A 25,598-nucleotide genomic window follows, 5' to 3' on the forward strand; every position below is an offset into this window, starting at 1 on the left:
ATCCAGTGGGTGTTTGATGTACATTCCTGTTTTGGACACGGTGAAGTCCTTGATGTTTTATTGATGCTGTTATTCTTCAACTCGTATATGTTGTATTGCAATGATTTGGGGGACTTTTTGCTTTAATATTTACCGTTTTTTTTTCATTTACTTGACCTCAAAATGATATTACTGAATACATCAACTACAGTGCCAAGTAGTAGCCAAGCAGGTCTCACCGCAGAAGTATTCCGAGTTCATAGATTCAGGTGTCTTGAGGAAGGAGTAAGTGAGGAAGGCTTTGTGGTAGGCATTCATCTCCTGGCTGTTCAGATCAGGTTCCGGGCAGGACGGTAGGTAGGACCCAAATGTGGCCAGTGAGATGAACTTCATCAGCTCCACATTGGGTATGTAACCAAAGCTACAGTCGTAGGAGTAGGCGCCGCCCACCTGCACCGAGGCAAGCTTTTAGCATGTCAGCATAGAAACCATTTGTCTTGCAGAATGAATAAAGACCTGCACAAAGGAGCATGTGATGGTGCCACTTCTTAGTTGGTTCAGAAGAGTTTCACACACGGCTACATCTGGAACACTGGTCACTCCATCTGTGATGATGATGATCCCTGAAGAAGACGACAGTCATTAGAAAGAATCACTGAGCAGTAAACCCATTGAGGACACAACAAACCTGCACTGGAGTTTGGAGGCAACAGCTGGAGCGCCAAGATTCCCTGCCGCACCATACTGACGAGTCCCATGTCTGCAGACACCATGGACACCCCCTGTTTTCGTTGGGGCTGACCATCTGCTTGGATGTTACTACAATTGGAGCTCTGGAGTGGATTCGCTGACTTGAGAACAGAAAGCAGATGTGAGACATCACAGTTTTTAGAACGCGAACAGCAGCACAGAAGTGAAGTCGACATATTTTTGAGACTGAAATAAAGACTACTGTGAGTAGGGATGGGAATTGATAAGTATTTCCATTATCGATACTGCTCAATGATACGCTTCCTTAGCGATTCTCTTACCAATTCTCAATGGGATAAAGGGAAGAGAAGCAGGTCAGTTAGCATCAATAGATTTGAGTATTGTTTTAGATTTTAGCATTTCCATTGTCAACGCCCATCCCAATTGTGATTAAATAAAAAAAAACAAAAACACAACTATTCCAATGCAATTGATATTGTACACTATATATTGTAAACCTGTTATTACATTAAATATTTATATTGCAAAACAAATAACTGATCCCACCACAACTGTACCTGACTTCATGTGAGTCTTTTTCAAATTTTAATCAGATGTACAAAATGAATGAGATGGATGCTGAGCCTCTTTCAAATTTCATCTTTTTTGTGTAGAAGAGCATGTCTGTGTGTTGCTTCTACAAGTTGGATAATTACTACAAATTACTATAATACAATACCTTGAAGAACATTACAGCCGTGGTCATAATAACACAACAAGCATTTGCGAAATCGATACAAAGAATTTATGCAGCTCATAACTAAGTAGCAATAGATGATAAACATTGACTGAGCCCATATTTGATAAAGCAAGTCACATTTTCAATTTGCCATTTTGTTTGTCATCCCTAGTTAGTCCTTAACACTTTATCTTGTCAATGGTCACCATGTTATGGTTGACAGCAGAAACAAACTTACCTGTTCATGCTGCTGATAGAGAACCTCTGCAATGTTGCTCTCCACAGCTCTGAGCTGCTGATAGATGTGCAGCAAAAATGCATCTAGGTTTGTTCTATTCAGCTGGCATCCTTGCACCAGCACCTAAAGAGAGAGTCCAAGTGACTACAACATTATGTCAGGTACAAAGTGGTAACCCATCAATATGAATGGAGGAAAAATAAGTGAACACAAAAATAAACGTAATAAACCTCATTTTCAGATTAAGGAGGAGCAGAGTGATGCACTTAAAAAGGCATATAAAATGGCATCAAAGCCTTCTGCAAAATGCACTTTCATTTTCACTTCCCTATTACAAAAAACCTTTTTCTATTTTTCCACACTAAGTTTGCATTCACTGAAACACACTTCACTATTGCTTTGTTTCCAGCATTCGTTAAAGACGAATCTTGGTGAGAGACAAACATAGCCACAGAGACACACATCTGAGGACAACTGTCATCATTCAGTGAGAAACCAGACTGACCTGATGAAAGCTGAGACCAATGATTGACGAGTACACCAAAATGGTGACGAAGATTTTTGGTTTGAACAGTTGATCAGTTCCGGGGACAATGAAAGGTTGAGCCAGACCAAGGAGACAGCGGGACAGGGCATGAAAGACCTCATCAAAGATCATCTCTCCCGTGCAGTCATCCTGAGGAAAAAAAAGTGAACTTTGCAGTCTTCTTTGTTACAGTTCCACACTCAGTCAAATGAGCAGCAAAGATTACCACAATCCCAGTGGAGGGGCTGAGGTCCAGCTCAATGATGAAGCGGTATCTACGAGCCAGGAAGGTGGCTCGCGTGGACGGCACCAACATATATGGGTACGTGTTCGGGGAGAATTCTGGCCGCCATCCCTTAGGCAAGATGCTAAGGAGATCCAATTCATTCTCAGAGTTGAGCTGCAAGTACAAAACCATTGCTAATATAATTTCATCACCTGAGGATAGTTCATGTCTTTCTTTCCCTCTTATTAAATTGCTCACTCATAAGTCACAAAATTTCTGTGTAGACAGTCTTTGAATGGTGTCAAACATCCAGCAATCGATGAAAGCCAAGAGACACTCACCAGTTCTGGTTTTGAAGCTGGCCAAATGACCTGGTTTAGTTTCCCAAGAAACCATGCAAGGCGCACATTCCTGGAGATTCTATACTCCTCTTTCATCAGCAGGTAGATTTGGTCAGCCTCCTCCACCTGAGTAGAGGGAAAATCAATCATGTGCAAAACATGTTACACTCATGTTATTATAGGAAGATTGCATGAACTTGATCACCTAACATTCACGCCCCCAAAAAAATGTGTGACAAAAAATGTCTTCTGAATTTTATCATCAAATAAAACAGGTAGGGTAACACAGGATGTACTGCAATTTACACTATTCTATTGGCGGGTTCATATCCTCAATATGTTGCTGATAACTGCGGCTTCATGGTGAAGGATATTTCACTAAGTTTAAAGACTGCATTTTAAAGAAAACAATCAAAGAAGCAAAGCAGTCACAGAGGAGGAAGTAGACACATCCAATTGAGCCATACAGTGTGCTACGGGCAGAATCAACAAGACCTCAGGGGGTTAGTCTGGGTTTACAAATATGTGTCGAGACAATGCTTGGCACCCTTTTTCGACCGGCCGCCTCAAACTATTGTATGTTGAAAATAGTTATTAATGCAACACAAAGAAATATTACTGCGTGGTAGTCATGCTGTTCTAGATTTATTATGGACAACTGTCCATAATATTGTATATATTTGATATATTTTCCAAGAAGACTGGTGAATTAGATAATAAGCAGAAATCCAGGGAAAAACTTAAGATAAAACCCACAATTGTCAAAAAGGCAGAGGAAGGACTCACTGACTGGAAACATGACATAAATTTAAAAAAATATACAAGATAATGAAGAGAAAATAACATTCATTAAACACTGGATGTTTGTCTGTTGCAAAAGAATGATGCTACATTGGGTGGGATCGCTAACATTTGGAAAAAAAACCTTAATATAGCACTATAACGGACAAAATGCCGTATGTATGGTACAAAATAAAATTCCAGGAAGTAAAGTGCTATCCATTTATTCCACACACTGGTCAAATGCCATCAACATTTGCAGACCCATCAAAAGTTGCTAAGCTAACGGGACGGTAGGATAAAAGTTGTCAGGAAAGAACTGCAGTGGAATTTATGGCATGAAAACAGCCAGCCGCTGTGCATTCTAAGTGAAACTTCGAGCAGCCAGTGTGGTGCAGCACACAACAACAACAACATGGGTTGATGTTGACAAACGGACAGGTTACTGTAGCAAACTTTACCTCGTTGTCTTGCCTGTCTGCCATGTCTGGCGGAGCATGTGGCCTGCAGGAGAGTGGAACACCTGATTCGATGGATGATATTGGGGTGACTGACACAAAATATTCCCTGATCTCATCTGCTTGTTTCGTAGCTTGCCTGCTTCTTCCTGTGGATAAGCGCCCATACAAAATATGAACACGTTGTAATTCCGCTATTTCCCTTCAGAATAAAATAAACTAACACTCGTAACGCGTTTGTGGAAGCGATGGATGAAGACGTAAAAACGTAGTAATAATTTCCTTCGTGAGCAAGCCTGTCATGTTTTCGAGACTATCAAATATTTTCTCCGCTGTTGTGCATAAACGCCTTGTAATACATATCTAATTTCTTTTAATTTGAAATATTGATAACAAACAGTTTCGCGATTGTTGATGTGGGCACCACGTGATGAACGTGACAAGGTTCGGTTGTGAAGTACAAGCTATGTATTAAATTGTTTAAGTCAGTTAAGGAGTTAACTTAAAAAAATGCATCTCGCCAAACTGAATCAAGAGTCGTTCGTGACTTTCGCATCTGAACAAGACCTCATCGTTGCGTCATGACGTAAACACGGTCAGTCTCGGTCCAAGAGGCGGCGATATCGCCCCGGAATAGAGTTTGTTATTGACCTGAGCACAATAATTCTTTGATATCATACCATGGTGTAATTAAAAATTGTATAAGGTCTTTTAATATCTTAGTTTTAATTTTTACCCTCTTTGGTGCATCTGTCCATTTACAGTATGTGCAGATTACATTTTGTCTTTCACTGCCATGGTACTTTGATTTTTAATATGTTGATCCGCTAGCTATGTACTTTTAGGGACAGCGCCCCATTCAAGTTTTGAGACTGAATCTAGTGCACATGTAATGTGTACAATAAAATTGCCAGCTTCATATGATATGAAAGTCTGACATATACAATATATAACATAACATATAACAGCATTGTCAATAATGCAGTTATTGTCCACGGAGAAGCTCACTCTTCTTTGCAAAAGCAACCTTCCTATGGATACAAAGTTCTGTTATTGCTCTTTCTCAGGAATTCCTATCTCAATTTGCAAAAAGCAAAACTCAAGAAAACGTCAGGTCTCATACTGGAGCAATGCCACAACATTCAATACGTGCACAAACTAAAACTGACTCAGTGATGGGATTTTAATGCAGATGACCAGAATTGGAATTTAATAGGTGACTCATTTTTCCTCTTTGCTGCAAGTGAAATAAGACTGAAGCACCAACTTTTGGGACACAGGTGAATGAGCACTCAACCTCTGCAGCCAGATTAACATGCTGTTTTTGGTGATCGAAATCTTCAAGCTGTACTTCTCCAAACAAAAAGAGGTAAGATGCAGAGCTTCAGGGGCCATTATGGTGCAACTTTATGGATAGAAGAAAATGTATATAAATGCATAAATGTATATCTCTTGTGTTTCAGGGTGTTAAAAAAAGCACAACAACTTGACTAATATGGAGTCAATTTTAAGGAAAGTCAGAATAGAATTTTAAAACTGAAGTACAGCTCATAATCATTGTAAATATGTGTGCATTTTAACCTTATGTAACCTCCACCTCCGCTCATCCTACACACATAATTGTGGCTGGCTAATACTTCTTGCTGACATCCCCTGCAAATGAATTATCCTCAAGCAAAGGTGCACTTTCAACACACAGCCACTCGGATGGAGGAATCGCTGCTGTGAAACGTGCACGCCACACACACATGCACACAGACAAGCTTCTACGCACACCTTCCTCCACAGCCCCCGAGACTGGCTTCCGTTCCAGCTGTTACACCTTGTTTTTAATTTCTACAGGTTTGTCACGAGCCTTTGAGCCAAAGTCTGCTCTTTGTGCTGAACCTCTTCATATCGCTGCAGATTAGTCAGGGAGCAAATTACCTGCTCACACAAAAAAGTGCCATCCTACACATTTTTCTGCTGTACTCAGAGTACTGATCTCCTTTTGAAGACAGGCCATGATATCCCCCCAAGCACCGCCATTGCCTTGGCATGCAAATCCTCACAAAATTAAATTATTAAAAAAAAAAGCAAAGGATGCACTAAAGGGTCTCTTATCGGTGTCTCCACAAACTGCATACAAATCACTCCCCTCCCGAACCACACTGAGCAATGTTTAGTAGTTGTTGCTCAGCTGAGGAGAATGTAAATGCAGAGGTGTAGCATGCTCATGAAATGTCTCTGGCAAACTGGATGCATGCCCTGAGGGTGAAACACTGATAAGAAATATCATAACTCACTGATAAACAGCTGCTTAAGCGTGATAATGCAAATGAGAAGCATTTAACGTTCAATCCCAGCTTTGAGTACAAGATGATTTAAGACCGTAAAACAGGTATTTGATATTCATACTTTGCATCTGAAATGTTGTTCTTCACTGTTCAGCAACAGATGTGTGACATACTCACGTTAAATGCATCATCCATAAGCACAACAACACAATGCCAAAATTAACCAGCAGCACCGTTTCATGCCCTTAGACCTCCAAAGAACATGAACAACAACAGCACAACAGACTCTCTCATGGCCACCTATAACATTTATCCATTCCAAAGTTAAGAATGAAACCCTGTCATGTAGTTTGGGAAGTGAACTCATGCTGAAGTGTGATTGTTTTTTATACAGTTTGTGGCACCATTTATAATAACAGTTGCAGATATCATTTACAGTACAAAATATCCAATTCTACACACCATTTCAGCGTCATTGAAAAAAGTTGCTGGTATTTTTTTCATGACAGTCAGTATGAGAGAAGGGATCGTGCTGTACATTGATGGCCAATAAGCATGGAGCAGAGCAAAGGGTGGACAGTAGATCAAGGTCATGCATGCCCTTGGGAGGAACCAGCACCTCGCCAGCAGCTGACAGAGAGCATGATGGGACACTATTTTAGGAAGACGCAAAAAAAAAAAAGAAATGGGGGACAGATATCTTAGACGCATAAGTCTGTGACACTCTGGAAAGTGCTGCAACAACATTTTACAAACTCTTTGTGTTATAACTGATTATGACGGTATTGAAAGATGGTTCTCACTAGGGACACGATATTCTCATAGTGATATCTTCATTGTCTGAAACACACGTATATGAGCAACCATCACACCTGAACCTTTACCTGATGTCAACAAAATCACTGAACATCCACATGGAAGATGGGTATTATTGTCGATATATTCTCGAAGAAGTTCCTGTCCCTCTGATCTCAGTAGCCTTGTCTTACAGAGCTGTCCTGGCATGTGTCCTCCATTGCCTCTATATTGTGACATCAATAACCCGAGTTGGACCTGCCAACCTTATTTTATCATTTCAACAACTCTTCAAATCACAACTGACTTTTAAATAAATCCATCTGATCAAAAATGAAACAGCAAAAAAAAAAAACACAGGTCACCAGTGCCTTACTAACATTCCAGATTTGACATCAAATCACTACAAATATCAGAAAATATCCAAATGAATTTCACAAATTATAATCGGTGCACACCTTCACCTCCCACTTCCACAATTTCAGTTAATCATGATGGTCTGTTTCATGCTGATGCAACATGTTTTAAAACCAGTCATTTTAAAGCACTTAGCACTTTGGTGTTTGTAATAAATATTATTTAAATTCAGTGCAAGCTGTTCCATCTATATACACAGTTTTATTCATTAAGAAAAACAGAAATCTGATCTGTCTGAGTAAAGAAAATATAGAAAAAAAATCAGAAATTAAAAGTCCAGTTCTTCGCTTAGCTCCAATGGGATCGCTCAGATTAAGATGAGATGAATGAGTTATTTTTGGATGTTTTATGTGGGATTGAAATAAACTACTGCTAATGCAGCACTCAAGCACTCAACTGCTTTACTACCAATATGAATGCACTTGTGATTCATAAACTTGATTGCATCATTTAAAAGGATCTTTTTTTTTTTTTTTTACTTTTTTTTGCCTCAATATTTGCAGTGAGCAGCAGCAAGTCCAAAGTCCATCCAGTGGGCCATTTGCGGTCCTTGATCAGATCAACTGAGGCCCACAGCCTCTTTCATGGAGTGTCTCATTTATCGATCCCACCATCACTGTCAGTGTTTACATGAATTATTATCTTAGCTTGACTACCCCCTGAGCCTTAAATGTCTATTCGATGACTAGTCTACCAAAACTCACCACTGGATAATGGGCTGAACTTTAGCCTAAATCTAGATGATAGAACTTAATCCACTCATTATTAAAGCTTAAAAATAATACATAAAAGATTTTTAAGAGTCCATGATCAATGAACAGACTAATAGACGGCCAGTCTGGACTTTAATTTTTAGATCAGTGGTAGACTGATTTTTAGCCTAGACGTCTGGCGACCTTTTAGACCAAACAATGCTCTGTGGGAAAGATTGCAGAAATGACGCAAATACTCTATCACAAAAACTTTGGAGCGAGCAATAGTAATGTTGCTAACTAGCATGAGCACATACTTCTACCCTCAATTATTTGCTTTTATCCCAAAATAACAAATAGAATAATGAATATTTCAGACAATAAATTCATTTCCCAGCAAAGGCTTGCAAGAGGACTGGAGTATATTGCCCGAGGGCAGCGTCATGGCTCTTATGATCAGAGCCTGTGACTCAAATGTAGTACTCAAGTGAAGTACATGGGTTAAATAAGTGTGCAGCCCAACAAACTGATTTGTCACTGAATAATCTGAATATTGAGACAACTGGAGGCTTAATCCAGCTGTTGCCATAACCAGTAGCTGTCAAATGGATATAAAAATTGATAGGATGAAAGGTTTCAAGAGTCAAACCAAAGTTCACCAAAGTTGAGGCAAGTAAGATGATGATGATGTGATGCCAGTCGCTGATAATCGCAAACCCCTTACTTCAGATTTTTGCACTTTGTTTGGAACTTCTGAAAAAGATGTGTTTTGGAACATGAACAGCAAATGAATGAACTTGAAATTGCTCAAATCCGTCAAAAATGGTTCTCCCAGGTCACTTCCATGTAGAGCAATATGACATTCAAACACAAAAATCTCTGTCTGCCATTGGCTGTTATTTCTGACAGGGATCCATTTTTTTTTTATCAAATTGCTTGTCATGTGGTCCTATATTCAGTCCAGCAGCCCGTCGTGTCTGTAAGGACTGGGCTCCCAAACGTTTCCACTTGCTCCCTGTGTCTTAAAAAGTGAGCGCACAGCTGAAGGTCACAAAACACAAAAGACAGTCGGTGCTGCGGTCCAATATAGCGCATGCGCGTTGCCGGAGGACTGCTTCACAGACCGCAATATGGCGAGAATTTCTGCCAGCGGAGACGCAGAACAGGAGAGGATGAGCCGCCCGGACGAGAGCGCTGAGAAAGAAGGAGAGGAAGAAGAGGATGAGATCCAGGAGGTCCGGATCACTGGGGAGGAAGAGGAAGATTGCGCTGAGGCAGAGTGCGACTCTGCAACAGAAAATGATGCGGTCGTTATGCGGAGTATGGACCGAGAAGAAGAAGAGGGGGGCGACCGATTTGGGGGGAGCGTGCCTGCCCCGCTGGAGTCTCACCTGGAGGGCGAACGAAACCGACTGAGCGAGAACACGCGACTTGCGACCCGCTATGCGGTCCGGATCTTCCGAGAATACCTGAGCGAGAAAGCCCAAAGTCCAGACTTTGAAACTCTTGACAAGGAGGCGCTCTGCGCGTTCCTGCGCTCCTTCTACGCCGAGGCGCGCTCCAAAAGTGGCCAGTTGTACAGCAAGTCTTCTCTCATCAGCATCCGGAGCTCGCTGAACCGCTACCTGAATGAACCGCCCTACTCCCGCACTTTGGACCTGACCAAAGACCCGGAGCTGCGCAGCGCGAACCTGACGCTGGCCGCGGTCATACGGCGCCTGGAGGAGCAAGGCGCGGGTCCGGTGGTTCAGAAACAAGCCATCACGCGCTCGGACCTGCGGAAACTTTACGAGTCCGCCGTTTTTAACGTCGACACTCCGTTCGGGCTGCTCAACAAAGTCTGGTTCGAGACCTGCATGTATTTCTGTACGCGGGGGCGGGAGAACCAGCGCGAGCTGGAGGAGGACTCGTTCGGTCACGCAGTGGATGAAGACGGTCGAAAGTTTGTTTATTTCAAGGCTCTCGGTCCCTACCATAAATCCCGCTCGGCCGCTTGGACCAAGAGGCGCCCGGACCCTGACGAGGAGACGCTCCCGCGGATGTACGAGACCGGCACCGAGCTGTGTCCGTACAGCAGCTTCATCAAGTTCGTGTCCAAGCGGAACCCGCTGTGCAGCGCCTTCTTCCAGCGCCCGCGAGACCAGTGCTGCGCGAGCGACGTCACGTGGTTCGAGAACAAGGCTATCGGCAAGAACCTGCTGGGAACGCGGATGCAGATGTTGTCGCGGGCAGCGCATTTGTCCAAGACGTACACAAACCACTGCATCGGCGCCGTCTCCATAGCGACACTCAACAGCATCGTTGGTCCCGGGCCGGCGTCGCACTGCGTTGCTACGGAGACAGTTCCCGCCAAACCTCAGCTGCAGCTCGTGGTAACGCGCCCGGAACAGGTGATCGAGGTGAAGCCAGAGCGGACCCACGCGGTTGGAGTTCGGAGGAGGGCAGCCGAGGACACGGCGTTGGAACCGAATTACAAGAAGCCATGTGTGCGCGTCAGATCGGAGGCTTCTGAGGGAGAACAGAGGGAACTGAAGACCGCCTCCCGCTGCACCACACAGGCAGACCTACAGCCAGAAGTCAACACACAGGTAACAGGTCAAGTCAAGTATAAATGATGCAGTATTTCAACGTGCAATGACATTAAAATGTAAAAAGAATGGAGAAAGCTCTGGTCTTTGATCTGTATTTGTTCCTGCAAGCTGCGGTTAGTGACTAAAGTGAGTTGGTGAGAGAAGCTCACCCATCATTTGGACATTCAAAGGAGAGGTGCAAGAGAAGCAAGCTGATGTTACTGGCCCTTTTCTGGGGAGAGAGTAAGTCTAGGCCACTTTACTTCAGCTGCTGCCCCCACAACAAAGACCTTGGAAAGGCTCAGGCAAACAGATGGATGGATTTTTAGGTTAAGGTCTGTGGATGAATAGCCAAAAATAAGACCAACGAAACATGACACGCACTGTAGAAGGCTGTTGCAGCCTGATGCTGGTTTAATGGATAAATGTCTGTAAACAAAACAGCAGTAAAGTTTTAAACTGAGCATCCGCGTATCATACTATGGTCATTAACTGACATGAAATATGTCTTTGGTGTCTCAGGACGGCTTGATCAGTTTGGTGAGTCAGCCGCAGTTTTCAGGAGTCTCCCTTGGTGTACCGAGCCACGCACAGTTGACCAAAACCAACGCACCCGTTCACATCGACGTAGGCGGACACATGTACACCAGCAGCTTGGCCACGCTCACCAAGTACCCAGGGTCACGGTAAGTCCGACAAAAATCTGCACCTCAAAATGTATTACGCCCGTCTTGAAGAAGCAATGGTGAATACTGACATTGTTGTGGACAGGCTCAGCAGACTGTTTGATGGCTCAGAGCCGATCGTGCTGGACACACTGAAGCAGCACTACTTCATTGATCGAGATGGGCCCATGTTCCGATACATACTCAACTTCCTACGGACCTCTAAGCTCTTGCTACCTAATGATTTCAAGGTGAGTGTCTACAGTAAAATATAATTAATAATATGACGTCAACATGGATGAAACACCAAATGACTATTTCCTTTTGACACTGTGCTAATGTGTTTGCAGGAATACTGGCTACTTCATGAGGAGGCCTCTTTCTTCCAACTGGATCCTCTTCTGGATCAACTAGAACTCTGGAAGACGGAGCAGGATCGTGTGTGTCTGGACTGGCAGTGTGTGCTGGTCCACGTGGCCCCAGAGCAAGGGGAAAGGATCAGCCTGAGTGGCCGTCGTTCCTGGATCCAGGAGGTTTTCCCAGAGGTCAGGGAAGTCCTATGCAATTCCCAAAGCACTGACTGGAACTCTGACACACACGTCACCCAGTTTCCACTAAACAACTACTGCCCATTGAACTCAGTGCAGGTAAAAACATTAGCTTAGGACGGGAATGCTCCATCATGGCGGCAGCTAAGGTTATTCCTCCTCATTTCACTTCAGGTGTTGGAGCGTCTGCAGCAGAGAGGATTCTGCATCACAGCTTCGTGTGGTGGAGGGGTGGACTCAGCTCAGTTTATGGAATACCTACTACAAAGAGAAGACAAGTGGAACCAGCAACTGAGACGCATTGCACAGCTTAAGAAGGAAGTGCTGGAATAGACTGTTTGATGAACTATGTAAAAAGTAAACAAAGGGCATCATTTAATTTCAAAGTCAAACTACTGCAACCAAAAGGAAAGTGTGGAGGAATAAATTTTTTAAAACATGTCTCTTTTTTTTCTGATGGCATGGAAATATTGTGAAATCTTGGGCGCGAAAGAAATTTGGATTGTTAGATTGGAGGGTTATACTTTTGGGAGATAAGATAGATAGATAAGAGATAAGATAGATGAATAAATGAGGACAAATTAAATAAACAAAGACAAAAAAAAAAAAAACGTGCTTGGACCAAGTATTTTAATCAAACAAAATTGAGGCATTCTTCAAACAATAAGTTGTAAGTTAACAATAAGTTAACTTTCAGTAGCAAAATAAACAGTTAGCCTCATGTTAACAAAAACATAAATTAAGTAGGATATAAATAAGAAATCAACTTCACCATAACAAAAATAAAAATAATGGTGTTGATGTTGCACAAAAGTAGCCCAACAGGTTCACAACAATCACAGCATTGCTTTGTACAGGGTGAGAGAGTGGCGCAGAAATGGATCCAGCTCCATGCACAGCAGCAAGTCCTTGAGAACAACCCGGGTCACTCGCGGAACAGACTGCCGGGTTAGCAAAGACACCTGCAAGTCAGACACTTGATTCAAATGAGGGATTAAACCTGTGAATATGAGGGGATATCAAAAAGCTTTGCGCCTGACACAGAAAGAGTATATTTGGATTTAGACTTCTACACACTTGTCCCACCTTGTTTGCCAGTAATTCGGTTAAATCATCATCCTGGCCACCTAACCAACCCTACACAGCAACAGACAACTCATAATCATCATCATCATCATCATCATCATCATCATCATCCTCACATCTCATGCCCTGAATGTGTTTTTCTCAGCCGGGGAAAGAGGGGGAAGGTCTGGACAACAGGGTGGGTGAGGGAGAACTTCGTAGCCAGCTTCCATCACACCATGGGTGGTGTGGACTGGTGTGTCTCCCACACATCAGGTGTGCGTTGTACTACCCAGCTGGAAAATGTGAGAAGCTAAAAACTTTTTGATATTCAACACCAGAAAAAAAAACCCTAACTAATTTGCATAAATACGAATGCTCTACCATCTGAAGTTTGCTCAGACATAAGCGGAATAGAATGTGAGAGATCCACAACCTTGACGACATTATTACACTGCATAAAATAATAGAATACAGTTCACTGGATTTTTATCCAAAAAAAGTTGACCAATTTGGGTAAATACCAAACTGTTGACAAGCTAAAAGGTATTGAATAAGTTGTATTGGAGAAACCGCAAAATAATCAAGATAACAGAAGAGTTGAGGAAAGGACATCCATCCCTTGTCCAGAGATATTACCGATAACCAAACAAAATAAGATCAACAGTCATAAGAGTGATCCTCTTCGGTACCAACAATGAAATGATTTCAGTTTCTCCACAAGTCTGTGTAGATTTTGCCTAGGTAAACGAGCTTCCTCTCATCTACTGAAACACAAATGTAAAAAGGGAGGTTTGCTGCTTTAAAGCTCTGACGGTTTCAGGTTTAAAAGAATCTTATCAAAGTGTTCCCCTCCTCTGACAGCTGTAGCCTGAGAAGCATGACAGGAGCCCCTGTGGCAGCAGGGGGAGAACAGAGGTTCCAGGCAGCAGGATCTGCTGGGAGATGGAGTTCAAAGGGAAATATGATGAAGTAACAGAACACCACTCTCTTTATACCAATAGCCTGGAGTGATTGCACATAAAAAAACCCCAGCAAGAATTAAAGACTCCATCAACTAAACCAACTCATGCTCCGTCTGAAGGCTTGTTTCATTTTTATCTCCAGTGGATTCCAGAATGGATTCGTCAGATCAAACATGGGCAAATTGCCAGTTTAATGATTAACCCGTAGCAAATGACTATAGAAGTAGCATGTCATCCACTCTTTACAGGAGCTGAGTAAATATTATCTTCGACTAAGATGAACTCTCAGTTAATCCAAGTTCCCAAAATGACCACTCACTTTGGAACCATCTCACGCTCCAGGCCAACAGCATCACTAACACAACCTGTCACACAGTTTTGCTTTGTAGTTTCACAAACTACAAAGCGATGAGTGGTATTTTTTTAATCAAAAATACCACTCATCTTCCAACTGGGTTTAAGCTTACCTGATTGGTTTCAGTCAAAGTCAGTGGTCTCTTCTTTCGGGGTCCAATAGCAGCCAAGGCTGTGCTGTTAGCTTCTCTTTTCTGCAGCTGTGCCTGCTCTAGTTGCTGCAACTGGGGGGAAAATACAAGTCACTTAAACGCAACTGATCTGGAAATAAGACTTATATTGCAAGGCTCAGAAATCTCTCAGTCACTTGCAACCCAAGGGCCTTCATCACAATCATCAAAGTAAAAGTGAAAATACAAAAACACTACAGCTAGCACCACTAAAAACATTCACATTACAAAGGAATGGAAATTATCCAACTGGCCGGTCAAAGATGGAGAAGTCTCCATTCAGAATTTGTGTCAGAAATGCCCGGCAACATTCCTCACAAGAAGAGAAAACCAAACCTCTTTAGCTCGCTGCTTGAGCTGCTGCTGCTGCAGGGGATCAACCAAGTTCGAGCGACTCTAAAACATACATACATAACATTTTAAGGAAGTTGATGGAAAGGTTAACTAGCCAGTCAGCAATGGCTCCATTGTCACTCCCTCACCCGAGCCAGACGCAACAGCATCTCCTTTTCTTCTTCATCATTCCTCCTCTTTTTTAAAGCCTCCACTTCCTCAAGGAATCGAAGCTGTGCGCGCACATCACTAACTTTGGCATGTAGAGGGTCATCCTACGAGAGCAAAACATTATGTGAACTATTCAACCAATTACTAGTTTGACATTTTTGCCTAACATTAGGCCTTTCTTTGGTTTCTGCTGATTCAGTTAAGAACCACATGGAGTGAAGTGCAGTCTAACTTGAAAACCAGTCCTAGTTTTAAAGCAAAAATATTGACGACATAAATAAACTACATATCAATTCATAAAATTTACAACCTGACTACAGATCTAGATGGAGAGTAATCATTTTCGGAATTTAGTTTTCTGCTTGCCAGTGTCTGGTTGTCAGATGCTCATTCGTCATGGGTCAGTAGAGAAATGAGATTTGTATCCTGACTATTTTAAATCACAGCAGTGGATTGGAGCATGTTGCTGCTCACTGTCTCCTCATAGATTTCAGCTATGGTGGGCCCTCTGGTACCTATCAGACCTGCTAGTATCATGTCCACGTACACACTAAATAAACTTTGTTGTGTGGGGTTAAAGTTTAGACCTTCTGCAGACTAACTGAATCATACTTCCAAAAGTGACCAAGGTGTGTACCTTCATGGCAACCTTGCGGTGCAAGGCCACTGTCGTGACCTTCTCTAGCATCCCCCTGAGGAACTCTTGAGTAGCATGAGAAATCAGTGACACCACCTCAGGATTGACCTCATTCACTCCCTGCTGTTGCCCTAAAACCAAACACATATCCCTGTTTACCATCATGAACACCACAGCGCAAGCACTGACTTAATGACAACTATTATTGGTCTCACTCCCACCTATGTGCAGAATCCTGCTGAGCCCTGCATTAGGGTTGAGAAAGGGCTGGTCTTGGCATGACTGCACCACCTGGCCCACCACGCTGGTTAGGATGCGGGCATTCTCTTCTCCCAGGTTGACCCCAGCCATTGAGGCGACATCATTGATGTCATCATCTTCCCTGTGAAATGCACACAAGGTTAAATTTGGGGACACAAGGGTGGACCAGTGGATGGAAAATGACACATCAACCATACTTGTAGGATGCTGAACCTTCCTTAAATGTGGATATAGTGGATTGAAGATTGCCATGAGTCAGCGACGGCCTCACTGGAAAAACAGTGCATGCAATGCAGTGATGTGTTGAACATACATGAAGAGATAGACAACATTAAAGATGAATGTAGTCGCGATACAACATTTATCTTGATTCTGAACAGATTCTAATTACATTTTGTGGTCCAAAAACAAAACAATAGAAATGCAAAATACAGTAACATATCTATTTTTTAAATGTAACATTATGCCAGGGTCTAAAATTGACCATCCTTTTAAAAGCACCTTGCAAATATCAAATCACCTCCTTCATCCTAAAATCTCTTTATAAGTTAATTTAATACTCTTCAAAGTCACGCCCCTCTACTTCCGCCTCATGGGAAGTAAGTTAACAAAACCTTTAAACAGGAGTCAATAGAGAGACGAGTCATTTTCTGATCTGGCTTGAACTATGCCATAGATCACACATATGATGTCTGTGAATTTGAAAGACACATTTTAGTGTCGCAAGAGCACTGCTTTTTCGACTGGCATCCAAAATTAAAGTTCAGGCTTTGTGTGATAAAGAGTAGCGAAATACAGAGATTGTCTCTCTCGATAGTGGGTCGAGTGAGTGAAAGCAGTCGGGACAAGTTCCACAGGGTAAGTGTTAAACAATGTCATCCAGTGTTTGCTATCTTCTACCTTTGATAGTGTAGTACTAGCGATAATTCTGCATCTGCCTTAGTGCAGGAGCAGTCGAATTAAACTGTGACGGCAAATATAAAACGTTAAATTTCTATTTCAAATAATTTCACATTTTTCACATGCAAATAAATCATAAATTATACGACAAACATAGTCGAAACTCACATCATTATTATCATTTAAACTGAGGTACAGCATATGTGTGATCCAGGGCATGAGGCAAAAGGGACTAGAAAATAACTTGAACTGATCTCCCCACTGACTTCTATTGATTGTTTTTCAGAGCTCGGGTCCCATGGACCGACCTGAAGGGACGAGGAGCTCCCTATTGTTCGTGGAACATGGAGTAGAACCTTCTAGATGCGAATAAAGAAAGCCATTTTTACAACTACGTGGCAGTTTTATACAACAAATACCAGATGATCATAGGATGAAACTTGAGTACCTGTGAATTGACTTCCTGTTGGCAGCACGAAGGGTTTGGCCGTTGAACACAGTGGACTGCTTTTGTAGACAAAGGTTCTGGACTGTGTTGGTCTTGGATTGACTGCAGTTGGCTTCTGAAGGCCCGACAATCAATACAATAAAAAAGAGAAGCAAATAATATCCATGTGAAGCATCCCCACACTCTCAGGTGTGTGTTCAGTTCACCTGGAATCTGGTGCTGGGCGTTTGGGCTGCGTCAGCAGAGGGAGGCTTGATGGTTGTGGGGTTGGTTGCAGCTTGTTGGATGAATGACTGAGGGTCAGCAGTGAGGATTCGGACTGCTGGAAGACTTTTCTATGGATGAGAACCATTCCGCTTTATACCAAGGCAATACATCAAAATGGGACCAGCACAGAGCAGCAATGGCGAATGAAAAATGACCAGACGTTACTTTGTGGCCTGAACAAAAGAGACGTTTGAGATAAAGCACTTTCTACCTTGAGGAATGGCACAAGGCATGGCTGAGGTGTGGTGTTCAATTCCTTATAGAGCTCTTCAGTGAACTCCTCTGCTTCTAACTTTCCTTCCTGAAGAGCAGTGGGTAAAGAACTGGTCAGGTTCAGACAAAATGAATGACGTTACGGCCTTCATTTAAGATGCATTGCTTCAAAACACACACCAACTAAAGCAATTACATAGCAAAGTAAATGACGGCAACTAACCAGCAGTTTGTGCACCAGTCCTCTAACATTCTTAGCCAGGTCAGCCGACTTGGAGTCACTGGACGCTAGTTTCATGAGCGTCACCAAGAAGTTCTTGCACTTCTTAACACTGTCCAGAGTCTCCTGAAAATAATGACAAGAGGAAAACATGTTTGTCAAAAATGTCCAGAAAGACGACAGATACTTGGTGACTTATACACAAATACATATAAATTACTTCCCTCTCGTCTTATGATACAGTAAACGTGAGGTCCACTTAGCTTAAGCATACCTGGCTAAATGTGGGCGTCGGTGTAACCTTTGTGAACCCCTGGGACGGGACACCTGTGGAGGTAGCGGGAATACCAGCTGGACCGCTGTGTGCTGCAGCAGCGGCACTCTGGGTTTTAGGAGGACCACTCTGTGCTCTCGGATGGCCACTCTGGCCTGCAGCAGAAGTCACATGGATGCTGCTCTGGAGAGTAGCACTCTTCGGAGGAACACTGATCACCTACATAACCCAGAGCAATTGGTCGATCACATTTTATTTCGTCATAATATTTGATGAGAACTCGGATGATGGAGTACCTTCACCACAGCCGTCTTTTGAGCCACAGGCGGCTGCAAACTGGGCGGAGCTGGCATCCTGATCACAGTCACTTTCTCACTTGTGTTACCTGCAGTTGATGTCGATACCTGCAGGCGTATCCATGAAGAATGATGATTCCACATATTACAGTTATACAGTTCTACTTTCTTTAACTTGAGCAGACTTGATGAGTTTCAATCCAGGTATGAACTGCAGATTGAATGCTGCCATTAAAACAAGCTTCAGGAAAAAAGGAAGTTGCAACATTCATGATGTACAAACAAGAGATTCATGAAGCAAAAAGAATTTAGAAAAATAAGGTGCATCAAAAACAAGATACTGTTATTTCAGTATCATGCTCTTCACACACTGCATTTGTGTTTAAGGGAAAATAATCTTAGATTAGGTACTTTTTAACTGAATGCTAACATCGTAGTTAGCAAATGATCATACAGTAAAGATAGGCTTGTTTCAGTCTTCAATCACAACATCCTGTACACACCTGGGGAGCCAGGACTCTTGGTGACTGACCGCTGTCAGACCTAGTTCCCTGCTGAACCTGAAGCAGAGCCTGCTGGGACACTAGCATCAGCTGCCCAACTTCACTGCGGACCAACATCATACCTGGAGGGACAAATCCAACATGCATCTTGTCACTGAAGGCAAGTGGATGGATCTGTGACTAACCTGGTGGGATCTGGATATTTGTGGAAGTGGTCTGAGGCAGCCGGGGATTTACAGTCAGTGACTGTGGATTAGCTGCTCTAGGAACTGTAAGAACCAAGGTCCTTCCTTGGGTAGTGTTCTGCTTTGCAGGAGGCATTTGGCACAAAACTGGTTTGGTGACCTGAGCTGGTGCTTTGGGAACAAATCTTGAAGTGTTGGTGATGTCTGCAACCACCCTGAGAGCAGACGAAGTTTGGGGTCCTAATGTTTGAACTTGAGAGGATGGTGCAAGCTGAACAAGGCAGGAGGGGGAGACCCCCCTTGGACCCTCGGATGACATTGTATTGAGTAGACTGGGCTATGATCATTAGGAGGGGTTTCTTTAACTACTTAAACTCGGGTTCCACTATGCTCACACCATGGACCTACCTGCAAAAAAAAATAAACATTATACTTTACATTATATTACAACATTACCAATACTTTACAAAGAAAAAAACAGAAATATTGAGTACATTTTGGGACGGAGCAGTGTAGCAGAGGTTATAGATTTCATTTCAAGAAGGAAAACATGACTTACAGAACCAAATCAAACTTTGTGACACATACCACTAACAAAATCACACTGAACAATATTTTGCTAATTTCCTATAAACTAGTGGAATATAAATTTAGCTGCTCGGCAAAGAACCACAATGTCATTTTTTTCATTGGATGATATTGTAAAAGAACAAAATAACTCAGAAATGTAGCGCCTCCAGAGGGTTTCTAACGAGTCCAATAAATAAATAAATAAGGCAACTGGACCAGAAACTTTTGTTAAAACCGGACGGCTTTTGGTTGATGTCTCAGGGATCTAAACCTGAAAGCTAGAGAGCTAAATTTCAGAAATTCCAAGCATCATAAAAGGCCAGACAAAACACATTAAAATAGATGACAGAAAAATCTAAAAGGCATTTGGGTCTCGGTATAACAGAAACATGTTTAAAAGCTATACGAAGAAGGCGTTTCTACATTACTAATAAAATACCTTACGAGTTTAAACCAGATTTGAAAAAAAAAAAAAAAAAAAAAAAGTACTTTTCTGAACGACGACGATGGAGGTAGATCAGCAAAAGTGGGGTCAAGTTTGAGACTTAGCAAGCCAAAAGGTAAAAAGAAAATGCCGCCATGTCGGAAAAAGAAAGTGCTAGTTTTTGTTCGTGACTTAAATTATTTTACGAAAGCTTTACAGTCACACTTTAAAACGTTGAGCGCGGCTAGATGCTGTTAGCCAATCGAAGTTTGCCTCTGATAAAAAGATGGTTCCTCACCTGTGCATGTCAGTTACTCCGCGGCACATGTTTGAACTGGTGTTGTAAGAAACAGAAACAAGGTTGCGGGAGCCACAAGCCGACAGAGCTAGCAAGCACACGGGGCCTGATAAATCCCAACTCACCTGCTCCACTGGTGCGGCGTTCAAGTGCCATAGTGAGAAACGACGACTACGACGAGTGAAACCACGCGTTTACAATTCAAACCACAAATATTGGCTTTAGCTGCCTCGGTTTATTGCACCTAAAGTTGTTATGGAAATTTAAATCAATTTACTCAGTTCAAAATGATGCGAGGCGATTTGCTATAAAGAACAATGGGTATTTCTTTTAAATGCAAATATTCGCGCGTATTTAAATCTCTGCTTTCCATCACAGTTCAAAGCCAAATTTAATATATTTAATATCCAAACTACTACATCTGAAAATCATATCAGAAACAATATTCTGATCGTCTTTCACGCACATTCATGACCACACAATATCAGACTACGATTTCAACAGTTTCAGAAACAAGTACAGGAATATAGTCACATTTTCACATGCGCAAGTTCATGGGGTGACAGACGAGACCAGCAATGATTAAAGACTCTTTACAAATCGAATAGTGGATACAAGCTTAATCCTCCATCTTAATTCCCCCCCACAGCTGTGGGGTTCATTTCAGGTGATCTACCCAGCATTTGAATTGAATGAAATTCAGACCTTAGTAGACTGCATATGAAGTTACTTAGCTATGATTAGTCATAAATCATTTATGACGATATACATGGCTCTTTATGATGTCCTTTTGCCTGTATGAATAAATGGTCTCAGGCATTTGATGGAAAACACATACATCATCTCGAACAAACCGCATGAACGTATCTTAATAATCTGTGTCCTCTCTTATCTTTTTCCTCCCAGAAGTTGCAGAACCAGCTCCTCATCTTCAGCCAGAGACAGACCAGTGTCCAAGACAGTGTCCTCTTCTTCAGGCTTCCTCCTTTTCCTCTGTCCTGTGGGCACTTCCTCCTCCTCAGAACTGCTCTCACTGTGGTGGCGCTTGGTAGACTTGGCACTAACCTTCTCTCCCTCCTCTTCCTCCCCCTCAGACGAGAGAGGAGAGTGGTGTTTGTCCGGGTCAGGCAGACTGCTGGGGTCAAACTCATCATCACTGCTGATGGCCAGATAGGCGACCACCTCATCTTCCTCATCATCATCATCATCACCACCAGCAGCAGACTTCTTCTTGCCTGCCTCCCGACGGGCCTCCTTGGCTTTCAACCTCTTCTCTCTGTGCTTGGCCTTGACCTTACGACTGTACTCCTGCTTGTCAAACTCCTGGTCCTCCTTCCGGAGACGTTCCTTGGCTTTTTCTACGTTGATGCCTGACTCCTCCTCGTCCTCCTGGTCTTCCTGGGCTGTGGCACCACGCTGCACAGGAGGCCACATCTGCACCATTTCCCCTTCCTCATTGAAAGCCACTTTGGTATTGACCTGGAAATTCCTCTTCAGAACTTTCTTGGCTTCCTTGAACTTTGTCTCTTTCTGGGTACTCTTCTTCTTCGTCTTTATGAGACCCTCAGTATTTGCCTCCTTTTCTGTCAGGTTGAAAACATCTTTTCTTTTAACGGTCAGCAGTTCAAGGTCTCGTTGATCTTCCTCTTCATCATCATCAGTACCCAGAACCAGAGGCCAGGACTTGTTCTCTTGCTCTTTCTCATCATCGCTGGAACTTTCTGAATCAGAACTCCCACTTTCCTCTTGAGAAGGTTCTCCCCTAAGATGTGCTTTGAAGCTCTTCAACTGCTCTTCCTCCTCATCTTCATCTGAATTATTTGTCACTTCTTGCTTCTGCCCTTTTTGACTTTTGTTTAAGAAGCGGATCCTCGGGGCCACAGCCAGGCCAAGAGAGAGAGCATACTCATGTAGCTGCAGTTTAGAAACATCAAAAACAGCCTTGTTGCTCATCAAGTAGACAGAGCGCAGGTAGGACACAAAACACCTCTGGGCACGCTCTTTCTGCTCCTTCTCCTGAGCAAGGAAAGCCTCCAACTTCTGTTGGACGTTCTGCAATTTCTCTGGGTTCACCTGAAAAACAATTGGCACTAGGTTAGAGCATCACCTATGTTGTTCCCCGTACAGCCAAATAAATGAACATTTTATTCACAAAATTAAATGATCTCAGCGTTGTGTTTGGTAACATGAGAATGACTACAGAGCTGTAATTGTAGATCTTTATATGATTCATGTTTTCAAAAGCAAAAGGAATGGGGAAAAAACAAAGATAAAATACCAGACACTGCTGTTAAATAAAGAAACAGGAGGCATGGCTCTTCCTAGCTATTATTTTGGTGCACAACTTAGACCCCTGATATGTTGGTGTGATAGAAATTTTGAATCTAAATGGAATAACCGAGAAGGTTATGTACGAGGAAGAGAAATCCAAAGCTTGATCTGTGATAGGGAGAACTATTAAATCAGATGGATACGATCACTGCGTTCACATTAGAGGTATGGTTTAAGAATATAAAGAAATATAGAGAAGTCTGTTCAGTTGGATAGTGTACAATAATCAATTTATCCCAAACCGACTTGTAAAAAAATGTAAAAATCACTGATTTTAACCCTTAAAACAAAAGTACTAACCATGATTATTATTTTAGTAATCTACAAACACGGAACACTATAATTTATAAATAAAACAACATATTCATTTAAAAGAACACAGAATATTAGGAGTCATCATGGGGGTCAATGAAGACAAGAAGACAAGAGCAATATCAACCTAGTATACAAGGCTGATGGAGCACAAAGGGAAAAATACAATGAACATAAAAACAAAATGGGAAAAGGTAATCATTACAAATATAACTGAGGATGACTGGAGAAATATATGTAAAATCCAGCAAACAAGAATTTCATTCGCTGGCGTCTGGAGAGAAAATAGGTTGAATTCGATTTTTTAACACACCTAAGATAAAAAAAATCAAATTTGTCAATAACCCAACCCTGTTGTTGAAAACAACAAGGATAGGAAAAGTATATTAAAAAATGGTGAACATTTTGGGCTGTAATTTTCCATGTACTTTTAAACATGTACCTTTGTAATCTCTCTTTCGATATAGTATTGAAGGAAGACACATCTTGTGAAAATTGTGTTGGTGGCTTGCAAGAAAACTATTACAAAGAACTTTCAGGAGGAAACACCAGCACTAACAAAACGGACAAAAATCATTTGGGGAATTTATCTGATGGAATTACTCACCTACAGATTAAAAACAGGAAATGGGAGAAAGCGATGAGACATTCATTCTTGCGACAAAGAGACTAAATGATTATTCAAAAGAATCCAATCCACTGTATGTTCTGTGTATTTTTTGTAGTTTATTTTTGAACAAAACAAATGAAAACTAGGCTTGAAAAAAATATATGTTTGACTGTGAATTACTTGATTATTCAAAAATATCAGTTTATTGATGAAGGTGATGTCATCTGCAGCTTACTTACTTGGATCTTATTGACTGGCACCTTCTTCTCTTGCAGCTGGGCGACCATGCCTTTTTCTTCTGAGGGGAGCAACAGAAGAAGCCCCTCACCTCCCTCCTTGTAACGGGCTGTCCGACCTGCTCTGTGGATGTAGGTGTCTGCGTCCTCAGGACAGTCGAACTGTAGGACCCAGTTGACCGCAGGGAAGTCCAGCCCCCTGGCTGCGATATCCGTGGCGAACAAAACAGCATTTTGCTTTCGCACAAAATCGTTGTAGACTTCCACTCTTTTCTTTTGCTTCTGCTTTCCATACAGTGCCAAAACAGGGATGCCGGGTCTGAGCCGGCAGAAGGCCCGGAACAGATACTGGACCTCTTTACAACAAGCGAAGAAGACGATGATCTTCTTTTTCAGGTGACTACGAATGAAAGAGTAGAGCATGTTGATCTTCTGGTGAAGCTCACACACTGTGTAGTTCTGCTCCAGGGTGGCGGGGGTGCTAAACTTAGCATTTTCATGCACCGACACATACTCTGGATCTTTGAGACTGAGGCGGGCCAGGTCTTTGACTGACTTGGTTTGTGTAGCTGAAAACAGCAAGGTCTGTCTGGTGTTTGGAAGATTCTCCACAATGGCATTCATTGTGTCAGCAAACCCCATATCCAGAATGCGGTCAGCTTCATCTAGCACCAGCATGAGGAGATTTGAGGCATGGAAAGTGGCAGTCTGGTCCATGTGGTGCAGGAGCCTGCCAGGGGTGCAGATGACGATGTTTGTCCTGTGAATCTTCTCGGCTTCACTTTTGACCTCCTTTCCTCCGATTATAAGCCCAGCTGAGAACTCGTGGTTCTTCCCGATTTTGCGCAGAACCTCAAATGTTTGGTAGGCGAGTTCCCTGGTAGGGGAGATGACCAACGCGCCAAGTCCATCCACGGAGGTCCACTGCTGGCGGTACAAACATTCCAAGATCGGTATGAGGAAGGCTAAGGTTTTGCCGGAGCCGGTTTTAGCAGCACCGAGCACATCTCTGCCCCTCAGAGCCGGAGCGATTGTCTGCCTTTGGATCTCGGTGGGTTGACGGTACTGAGCTGCCTGTAACCCTAACAATGTTTTCTTTGAGATAGGGAAATCTGAAAACTTGACCGCCTCCTTGGTGTCGATGTCATCGTACCTGCTGACCAGTCTCTGGATGTCTTCTCTCTCAACCTGCCACTCCGGCTTCTTTGGCTTTCTTTGCCCCTTCACGCGAGCTTTGGTCCGGTTATATTTCTTCTTCCATTTCTCGAAGTTCCTGACAGGGTCTTCTGTGTCCAGATACTTGGCGGCCTTGGGCTTTTGAACATCCGATGATTTCTTATCCATGTTGAAAACAACCCGATGCCACACAAGTTGTGAACATGCAGCTGGAATGCGGCGTGTTGACTCCGGCGCTCGTTGATGACGTCAAGGACATGCGACCATTTTTTTTCTTTTTAGCTTTATTGATAAAACTGTTTTTAAACACTTAAGACTTCAATCCCTTCACTACATTTAGACGTTAATTTATATAAATTAACAAAGTTGTGTTGCACGAATAGCTTTTTAGTTTCGATGCTTGTCTGCATAATGATATTATCATAATCAGCAGGCGTGC

At 42.5% G+C, this 25,598-nt stretch overlaps 3 protein-coding genes across 18 annotated transcripts in view; 1 reads left to right on the top strand and 2 right to left on the bottom strand.

Moving 5' to 3' along the window:
* szt2 (SZT2 subunit of KICSTOR complex) overlaps positions 1 to 4,123 on the bottom strand; it is a 53,381-nt gene extending 49,258 nt beyond the window's left edge. For all 11 annotated transcript variants that reach the window (XR_008414242.1, XR_008414238.1, XR_008414235.1 and 8 more), the window contains exons 1-8: positions 3,981 to 4,123; positions 2,740 to 2,865; positions 2,399 to 2,572; positions 2,152 to 2,322; positions 1,647 to 1,769; positions 668 to 830; positions 496 to 602; positions 219 to 429 (exon numbers count right to left, since the gene is read on the bottom strand). Coding sequence is in view for 5 of the 11 variants with exons in the window: in XM_053861069.1 (XP_053717044.1) it covers positions 219 to 429; positions 496 to 602; positions 668 to 830; positions 1,647 to 1,769; positions 2,152 to 2,322; positions 2,399 to 2,572; positions 2,740 to 2,865; positions 3,981 to 4,004 (1,099 nt within the window). In the remaining 6 variants the exon portion in view is untranslated. The remainder of the gene's footprint in view (positions 1 to 218; positions 430 to 495; positions 603 to 667; positions 831 to 1,646; positions 1,770 to 2,151; positions 2,323 to 2,398; positions 2,573 to 2,739; positions 2,866 to 3,980) is intronic.
* Positions 4,124 to 9,276: 5,153 nt separating this feature from the next.
* On the top strand, positions 9,277 to 12,381 carry LOC128747809 (uncharacterized). Its single transcript, XM_053845997.1, has 5 exons — positions 9,277 to 10,745; positions 11,250 to 11,413; positions 11,499 to 11,643; positions 11,743 to 12,039; positions 12,115 to 12,381. The coding sequence occupies exons 1-5, from the start codon at positions 9,288 to 9,290 to the stop codon at positions 12,271 to 12,273; spliced, it is 2,223 nt and encodes a 740-aa protein (XP_053701972.1). The 5' UTR covers positions 9,277 to 9,287; the 3' UTR covers positions 12,274 to 12,381.
* Positions 12,382 to 12,568: 187 nt separating this feature from the next.
* On the bottom strand, positions 12,569 to 25,382 carry ddx10 (DEAD (Asp-Glu-Ala-Asp) box polypeptide 10). 6 transcript variants are annotated; one of them, XM_053854239.1, is made up of 18 exons: positions 20,495 to 20,622; positions 19,203 to 19,610; positions 19,018 to 19,139; positions 18,515 to 18,622; positions 18,219 to 18,437; positions 17,948 to 18,070; positions 17,723 to 17,812; positions 17,451 to 17,579; positions 17,245 to 17,359; positions 16,094 to 16,166; positions 15,857 to 16,017; positions 15,636 to 15,766; positions 14,977 to 15,102; positions 14,831 to 14,890; positions 14,438 to 14,548; positions 13,143 to 13,301; positions 13,027 to 13,077; positions 12,816 to 12,902 (listed from the first exon to the last, which is right to left on the bottom strand). In XM_053854239.1, the coding sequence occupies exons 2-16, from the start codon at positions 19,519 to 19,521 to the stop codon at positions 13,278 to 13,280; spliced, it is 1,911 nt and encodes a 636-aa protein (XP_053710214.1). In that variant the 5' UTR covers positions 19,522 to 19,610; positions 20,495 to 20,622; the 3' UTR covers positions 12,816 to 12,902; positions 13,027 to 13,077; positions 13,143 to 13,277. The 6 variants fall into 6 exon arrangements, with proteins under 6 accessions (XP_053710210.1, XP_053710212.1, XP_053710214.1 ...); XM_053854238.1 differs by having other exon boundaries at positions 12,860 to 12,902; positions 13,027 to 13,301; XM_053854235.1 differs by lacking the exons at positions 13,027 to 13,077; positions 13,143 to 13,301 and having other exon boundaries at positions 12,569 to 12,902.
* Positions 25,383 to 25,598: the final 216 nt, after the last annotated feature.

Source organism: Synchiropus splendidus, chromosome 1 (assembly GCF_027744825.2).
Source record: "Synchiropus splendidus isolate RoL2022-P1 chromosome 1, RoL_Sspl_1.0, whole genome shotgun sequence".
Lineage (NCBI taxonomy): Eukaryota > Metazoa > Chordata > Actinopteri > Syngnathiformes > Callionymidae > Synchiropus > Synchiropus splendidus.

Coding starts and splice junctions, on each gene's coding strand:
- ddx10 (XM_053854233.1), bottom strand. CDS start 25,327: ATGGATAAGAAATCATCGGATGTTCAAAAGCCCAAGGCCGCCAAGTAT. Junction 22,568..23,986: donor TGCCAGTCAATAAGATCCAA/GTAAGTAAGCTG, acceptor ATTGTTTTTCAG/GTGAACCCAGAGAAATTGCA.
- LOC128747809 (XM_053845997.1), top strand. CDS start 9,288: ATGGCGAGAATTTCTGCCAGCGGAGACGCAGAACAGGAGAGGATGAGC. Junction 10,746..11,249: donor AGCCAGAAGTCAACACACAG/GTAACAGGTCAA, acceptor TTGGTGTCTCAG/GACGGCTTGATCAGTTTGGT. Junction 11,644..11,742: donor TGCTACCTAATGATTTCAAG/GTGAGTGTCTAC, acceptor ATGTGTTTGCAG/GAATACTGGCTACTTCATGA.